The sequence below is a fragment of the Ixodes scapularis genome, unplaced genomic scaffold, assembly GCF_016920785.2.
Source record: "Ixodes scapularis isolate PalLabHiFi unplaced genomic scaffold, ASM1692078v2 PGA_scaffold1__304_contigs__length_218370807, whole genome shotgun sequence".
Lineage (NCBI taxonomy): Eukaryota > Metazoa > Arthropoda > Arachnida > Ixodida > Ixodidae > Ixodes > Ixodes scapularis.
The window spans coordinates 134,262,603-134,270,740 of NW_024609846.1; the positions used below are offsets into that span (position 1 = coordinate 134,262,603).

General features: G+C 46.7%; 1 protein-coding gene across 1 annotated transcript; it reads left to right on the forward strand.

The window, feature by feature from the left end:
* The first annotated feature begins 5,745 nt into the window (after positions 1–5,745).
* Positions 5,746–8,138, forward strand: LOC115322801 (piggyBac transposable element-derived protein 3-like). Its single transcript, XM_029983176.4, has 2 exons — positions 5,746–5,962; positions 6,291–8,138. The coding sequence occupies exons 1-2, from the start codon at positions 5,924–5,926 to the stop codon at positions 8,043–8,045; spliced, it is 1,794 nt and encodes a 597-aa protein (XP_029839036.1). The 5' UTR covers positions 5,746–5,923; the 3' UTR covers positions 8,046–8,138.

The window sequence follows — 8,138 nt, forward strand, 5'->3', positions numbered from 1 at the left end:
GAACAGATTCAGTGTTTTTCGGTGTGGGACAGGAAATGCTGTTCATTGGGCCTCATGTTGAAGACACGGGAATGAAATTCCCTAACCTCCAGAGAACATGCTCGTGCCCAGAGCACTGGGGAAAACGTCCCACTACCAATAAAAGGAAACAAACGAGATAAGGGGTCTGGTTTCCAAGGAAGGTGGCAGCCTCGCCGACAGTTCACTTTGTCTGTGTTCAAGGTAAACACAAAATAAAATTGTAATTAGATTTTTTTTCTTCTGGAAAGTGTAGTCTTTTTTGTTTGTTTGATTTTTTCCAGTAAAGGACAGCTAAATTTTTTTTTTTTTTCCCCGATTTTGATAAAACTGGTTTGGGGGTTAATTTTTGGGGGTTTATCAGTATTTACTGAAAACGTGGGACCCTATTCACAACATTCCAAGGGGGTTTGTAGCTAGGTTATCATTATTATAGTGATGTCGTTAATATGGACACCTCACTTTATTCAAAAAAAAAAAATTGTCCATAATAGCAAATCCAGGTCAAGACAAATAATAAACAATGAATGTGGCTACAAAAGAGTTTAGGAAAAATGGTAAGTTTTTTTGCATGCAAAGGCTCTTTGGTTTGTACTTCATCGAAAAAGCTTTAAGGCTGGTTCACACAGCCCCAATTTCTTGCGTTACGTTACGAAAGCTTTTGTCTGCTTACGCACAAGTCGCTGGAACATCTGTGCTTCATATCCAGCATGGTTATCAGTTCATGGAGATAGCCTGGCACACGACATTTGTGACAAACGTCTCGGTGACGTGATCGTAATGCAAAGGGTACTGTGAACCAGCCTTCAAGGGACATTGACACCCCCCAAAAAACCTTTTTGCCTGGTGATTTGTTATGCTGTCGGAAGACTGCCCATTCAATATTTTGCTGCAGTGCCGCATATATTTTTAATGAAGTCAAAAATTGCAGTGGCTTAGCTCAGCTATGCCAGGATATACGTTGCGTGAGCTTAGGTTCAGCTGGTTATACTTCGCTTTCCTGGTTGTCTAGGATTAGCTTATCATGCTTACTGCTGCTTCAATGACACACACACGGTATACGCATTATGTGACCAGCAATTTCACTCTCCTCCATGGCTATACCACACTGGCACACGCCCCGCTATATGTATACACCCACCGCTATCGCTGTGCATGCGCGCAAAATCGGACACTATCGAGCGGCTCCGGAGCAGCTTCAGACTTGGCTACTGCGCAATGGAGGCGCACAGCTGGGCATGCACCGCTGCAGTGCGTCTGCCGCAGCTATGACATCACTCTCTGGAATGCGCAGATCGGCGAGGCGCGCGCAGCGGCGGCTTTGGCGCACCAGCTGTGTGCCGTGTGACGTCGCTGTGTGCCGTGTGACGTCGCTGCTCCTTGCGCATGCGCAGCATGGTCTCCAGGAGCGACGGGAAAAGTGCTCAACCTCGGCCACTGTAGCTCACGCTACAAAAACTCAACTGCCCAAAACAAACTGGACTGGGGGGAAGAAGAAATATAGAGGAGAAAGATATCGACAATTATATGGCTGTGCATTTTTTTTATGTATTTGCAGTTCTTAGAAGCTACATAAAATGGGCATATTTCTCCTATTTTTAATGTGTGTACGTGCTTTCAATGACCCACAACTCCAATTATATTTTTGTGGTTCTGTCTAAACCATAGAAAACAGCACATGACCACGGAGAAGAGAGCGAGAGCGAATCAAACCTGCCAGTTGGCGGTTTTCGGGCGGAAAGAAAACGAATTTCGAACCGCAAATTGTGTTCTCAATATTTGGGCTCTCGTATGTCGTGTACAAATAAAAACCTTGGCAAACATAAATACAGACTTTCCCAAGTACCTACTACCTCAAAGGCACGTATGTCTCCATGTCCTTCCCAATCCAGAAAAGCAATGGCTTACGCCTTGTGCTTGTCGTGGTCTCTGGCCGCCCCTTCCGCTTCACACACCAACATAGTCTTAGCCCCTTCTGAACGACAAGTAAATTGTACCCCCCTTTCACTTTTACGCAGAAGGGGCACACAGGACCTATGAATGTCATCTATGGCTATGACACGGGGGGAAAAAAGGGAAGTGGCCCATTTCACCGGAAAGCTCCACAAAACTGAACAAGTGCCCAGGTCTTCTTTTCAGGAAAGTCAACAAACAGACGACAATGTTTTTTTCTTTTATTGGGGGGGTGGGAGGGCGGGAGAGGGACGAATGCGGAGCTTGTGTCCATAAGGTGACAAAAATGCATGTTAGTATTTACCCAGTTTATTCCTAAGCTAGCTGCTTGGACTGCGGGTTTCGATATTAACGGGGCAGAATTGTACTGTACAAGCTCTAGGAGCCCAATTGTTTTCATGTCATTTTCATTTATTTATTTGAATAAATAAATAAATAAATAAATAAACATAACCTCGGCGACTGACCTCGTTTCATCACGTCCTGCCTTGTATAAACGTTGCAGGAGTATTTGTGCCGACTGCGTTGTAGATTCCAGGTGAGTCACACCTGTCGTCGCACTTCCCTGCACCAATTAAGCTGAGACTGCAGCCAAACCTACAAGTGCGAGCTAGCCCGCACTCCTGGCTTTCAGACGTACCTTTCTAACGCGAGCGCTCGTACTGCAAAGAATGTTTCAAAATCGTGACCTTGTGCTCTCGTGGTTGTTGCATTGGCTGCAGTATTGGCTTAACATGAAATAACTTTTCAGCTTCCTCCTCCTTGGCTTTAATCATCAACTCAAAAGCAAAATGAGAAATCACGTGGTCGTGCGGTGCTCCGAATGCAATGACAAGAACACCATGGAACTTGTCATTCATTCACAAGGAATGAGTGCCGTCGGGGCACTCATTGCCCATGAACGCAAATTCAAATATTTGTGGACGGATTAATTGTTGACTATAGTCGGTTACAAGTCAAGAAGGTAGGAGAAGCTCCTCCCACAAGTGTGATGCGCCCGTTTCAAATCTCTCCGCAGTCGAAAGAAGAGTTCACTGGAAACGCTCCTTGTTCCGCTTCAATGGATTCCCACTTGTCTCCGATCCCACTTTTTAATAGCGAGTTCGTTTCACGGCACTCGTGCCCACGCGTGCCCACTCGCAGCGTGGAACGGGTTCGTTTCGGCCGGCACTCCACGAGTGGTTGCACTCTCCGAGTTCGTTTCAGCGCTGATACCCCACGCGTGCATGCACTCGCTGCACCGAGAAAATCGGGAGTGCGCCAAAATGCAATCCCGTCATGCCTCGCTCCGGCGGGGCCGGCGAGGAGCGGGAGCAGACGACGAGGGTTCGTCTGCTACGATGTGCCGCGGAACCGAACGGAACAAAAAGTAGATTTTCTGATAGAAATCGCGCCCCGCGGGCCACGAAATCAAACGCGAGCTTGAATTGTGGGCGTCTGCTATTTCCCGAAGGAAGCAATTGACAACCCGTGATTTATTTGCAGGTTTTAAATCGCTCTGTTGCAGTACACACGCTGAAATATACCAGTGTGTAATGAAATGCTCAGAACAAACGTAACAGCGGCCCCCGAGATGTCTATCATCATCCGTGTGCGGGCGAAAAATTTAACATTTGTCGGCAAAACTCCCCCAGCAGAAACCTCTGACTGCCCAAAAAGCATCAGAGAAAGCTAAAGATGGTAACTTTACCCGAGGATTGGGCAACATCATGTTTAACATTTACCTACGTCAGCTAATTTGCCCCGTCGTATTTTGTTCGAGAAAGCTCTCGTTCTTGACGCCCTCACCAAGGCTAATATCTGATCCACCCATAATAACGATCCAAATCGAAAGTCCCAGTTTTGCTGGATATTCCAACAGGCTAGTTTTAAGCCGCACCCTTTCAGTGGTTCACGCATAATACCATGCTCAAACGGATCAAGCTACTGCTCGAACAGCATCATCATTTTTGTTCGGTGTAAACGGTTATAAGAATTGAAAGATCGCAACCAGCTGCTTTGTACACAACTGGGTGCGGAAATTTACGCCGTCTGTAACTATCTCTACGGCAGCCGAGCTGCTTGAAGTCATCGCAACTATAAACTATAGGTTGCAGCGACCAACGTTTGTAGATAAACGTTGGTAGCCGACTGCATTCTCGCGTTCCCACGCATCACTCCGAACAGAAAGGCGCTAGTTTCGGTTTGAAGTCGGTACCTTTTCTACAACATAGATGGCGGCAACATCAGTCTTCTGCACTCGGTGCATTTGGCGAGTTCGTTTTAGTCCAGTTTTCCGTGCAACACTCTGTGAGTGCGATGCATTCTGGGAGAGAACTCGAACGGTGCCAGTGCGTGTGAAACGAACTCGCTATAAGAAAGCGACCTTTGTATTCATCGGAGAGGGAACCGAGCCCCTGAAAGCAGCCTTTGTATCCATCGGGGGGGGGAAGCTAATCCCCGAAAGTCGTATTTGTTTCCGTCGGTGGGGGAGAACTCTAATCTCCCTCTCGTGGCTTCCACAATGCTAAGTCAAAGTCGAAAGATAAAGCAAATATGTACAGAAAGGCAAGACCCTCCTCGCGCGTTGTCCGCGACGTCACGGAAACGGTGGGACGCTATTGGATGCAAAGGTGGCGGAGGGATATCTGATTCCCTTTGAGGGGCATTTGCCGCTACCTTCTTAACCTGTAACTGACTATAGTGCATATAAGTCCGAGTTACGCAGTGCTCGTGTCCAATGCGAGCTGGGAAGCTTTCGAAGGAAAGGAGGTATGAAAGTGCTACATTTCTAAATTTCTGCACTGAAGACCAGGTTTTTGTCTGCCTGGGTGGACAAAACATAGGATGTGGCCAGTTTTCTTTTTTCTCCATTCGTCACAACCAACTGACTGAAGAACCTTTCCAGAGAAGATGCCACATCAGATTTCAGTTCCATGCCAAAATATAATTTTCTTTGTCAGCTTTCAAACAAATATTTGCACATAAACGTGCTGAAAGCGGTTCAAATTAATCCTCGGTCATTTGCCGTGGCATGCCCTTTGTTGGTTAGGTACATAAACTCTACGTTTAGTGCATGGAAGAATCTGGGTATGCACAAGTGCGCAGTTTCAACATTACTTTTCAGATGGGCCCTCTATGAAAGGGATCTATTGCAGTGGAGCATAGTCATTCTCGAGTTACACACACTCCCAATTTCTGAACACATCTGTCTAGCGTGCCGAGAACCAATATGCCATTGAATTAATGAAGTAAAATTCTCGCACCGATGCAAATCTATATAGAAGCCATTATTCTTGGAATACTCCTCGGAAGATAGTACGACATCTAGTTGCAAACAGGAGGAGGTCAAATTAAAGTCCCTTGATAAAATTCACACTTACAAGTACTGCCAACCATTGTAGTGAAAACGCACAAAACACATGCCACGAGTGGGTGCACCGCCACTCTTTGCTTCCAAGGGCTGCATATTTCAGTGCTGCGCTGCCAGTTGCTTCCAAGGGCCACTCTGAACACGGGCCTCGTGCACTGGCGCATTTGACGCTACTTGCAAGACAAATGCAAACACATTGAGGGGCCTTAAATCAAATCACGCAGGTTACATGCAATTCACCAATGCCAGACTCCATCGGGTACCTCGATGATATGTGCAAGAAACTTGAGATACGATGGTCCGCTCCCATAATTTAGGAATCTTGGCCAACTTCGACAACATTTCGCCAGTTTTCTGCACATTGCAAATAAAATTTACCTAACTAAAAAAAAAAAAAAAAAAAAGTAGTCTGAAGTATTAACCCATTAATGCCCCATGTTGCATATCTGCAACACAGACTTCAACTGCTCAAGAAAAATACATCGGGCCCATTTTGTGACAAAAAGTTGTCAGTGCTCTTCTCAGTGGGCATTTCTCAATCCAAGGAGTTCAGATTTTCACCACTAGGGGCAGCGCTGTGCTCGCAGGAATCGTTTGAAAATGGCGTCCTCCACGCCGTGCGGGAGTTCTCAAAACCAGGTATGTTTACATTTCCACAAAGAACCTAAAACTGAAAATAGGAGCTCTATATTACCGGAGGAGCCTCTAGGAATGTCCTTCGCGTGAATCGCATGCAGAATCTCGCATTTCATACATTATATGAAGCTGGATATTTTTTATTCCTGGCATGTTGCAAATGTGCAACAGTGGGCAGTGAATGTCACTTCACACGGTTGTTGCATATATGCAACATTCGCTTTTTTTTCAATTTTCGCTACAATTTTGTTGTTCGGTTAGGTAATACCTTTCAGCTGTCATTTCGGGATGTTGTTTCACTCTTGGTAATTTGTTCTTATCCCATCTACAGGCCGTCATTGCACCTTCAGCCTTCTATGGTGTGCCAAGGACAAGACCAAAGCGGTTCCTTGGAAATGACAACCTGCTGGACAACATCGATTGCAACGAGAGTGATCTCTCGGGTGAAAGCAGCAGCGAAGAATGCGAAGCAATCACTGAAGATAGCAGCGATGAAGACGTCGAGAGCACTGACGCTAATGTTGAGACAGGAGTTGCTAAGGGGGACCTGAAAGGAGCCTATGCGAACAAACGCTACACATGGAAAAAATGTGCGTTTGACCAAGCTGGCACAGACTTTGAAAATGACTTCCCTCTGCCTCCTGCTGAACCCCTGTCAGCGAAGCAGCTTTTTGACCTGTTTGTTTCGAGGAGCATGCTGGGACACGTTGTCGAAGAAACCAACAACTACTATATGCAGAAGCACGGAACACCCCTAAACATGACAGTCGAAGAGCTCACCTCGGTTCTAGGAATGTTTTTTCGCATGGGACTTGTGGATATGCACAATGTACGTGCCTACTGGGAACATGGAAGCCGCTATGAGCTGGTTGCACAGGTGATGTCGCGCAATCGATTTGAGAAGATTGCTGGTCACTTGCATTTTGCTGACAACGACGGTGCAACAGACGAAGTGAAACAAGACAAATGCTGGAAGCTGCGACCATGGCTGTCAGCACTGCGGGGAAACATGCTGAAAATACCTCAGGAATGCAAGTCATCCGTCGACGAAATTTTGATTCCTTTTCGTGGAAGGTCGCAAATTCGTCAGTACCTTCCAAACAAGCCGAAGTGCAAGTGGGGCCTCAAGCTCTGGGCTCGTGCTGGCGAGTCTGGACTTTGTTACGACTTTGACATCTACCAGGCATGCAGCAAGGGAGCCTACGGAGACCAAGAAGGATATCAGTTAGGCCTTGGTGCGGGAGTGGTGCTTCAGTTGTGTTCAAGTCTCCCTGAACGGGACAACAATCTCATCGTTGCTGACAACTTTTTCACGGGACCACACTTAGTTTGCGAGCTAACGCGGAGGGGTATCTCGTACATTGGAACTGTGAGAGAGAACAGACTGCAGTCGTGCAAACTAATGGATGAGAAGGCAATGAAGATGCAAGGTCGTGGCACGTGTGATTCATGTGTCGCATCATGTGGTGACAGAAGCATGATAGCTGTAAAGTGGTTCGACAACAGACCGGTCACACTTCTTTCTAACTGCACTGGTGTGGAACCGGTCACCTCTGTAGAGAGATGGGACAAGAAAGAGAAGTCTCGCATCTCAGTTGAATGTCCAGCAATTGTACCCGAGTACAACAGATCGATGGGTGGTGTTGACCTACTAGACAAGATGTGCTACAGCTACAGGTTTTCCATACGCTCGAAGCGGTGGTACATGTACATATTTTGGCACACCGTCAAAATTGCTGCTGTGAATGCGTGGTTTCTGCACAAGCGTCACTCACTGCAGCAAAGGGAATCTTCCAAGCCTCTGCGAGAATTTCTTGCGGACCTTGCCACGAGCTTGGTTTTGTACAGGAAGCGTCCGCCTGGCCGCCTTTCTCGAGAGAATCTTCCCTTGGTGAAGCGGGCGTCACCACAAGTTCCACGCGACGTAAGAGGCGATGGTAGCCATCATTGGCCCATTTGGATGGACCGCCGCAACAGATGCAAGTTGTGCACAGGAGGCTACAGCTACGTCGCTTGCTCAAAGTGCAATGTTCACTTGTGCATAAACAAAGACCGGAATTGTTTCGTCGATTTCCATCGGGGTTAGGTAACTTATCCATGCTAGGAAGCACGTCTTTCTATGTTTTGTTCATCACTGCTGTGCCTTGTTTGATAAAATAAACTTCTTATATATGGCTAA

What these genes read in the sequence shown, in the direction of transcription:
- LOC115322801 (XM_029983176.4), top strand. Translation starts at nt 5,924, where the DNA reads ATGGCGTCCTCCACGCCGTGCGGGAGTTCTCAAAACCAG. An exon ending in GCGGGAGTTCTCAAAACCAG is followed by an intron (nt 5,963 to 6,290) that starts GTATGTTTACAT and finishes TCCCATCTACAG; the next exon opens with GCCGTCATTGCACCTTCAGC.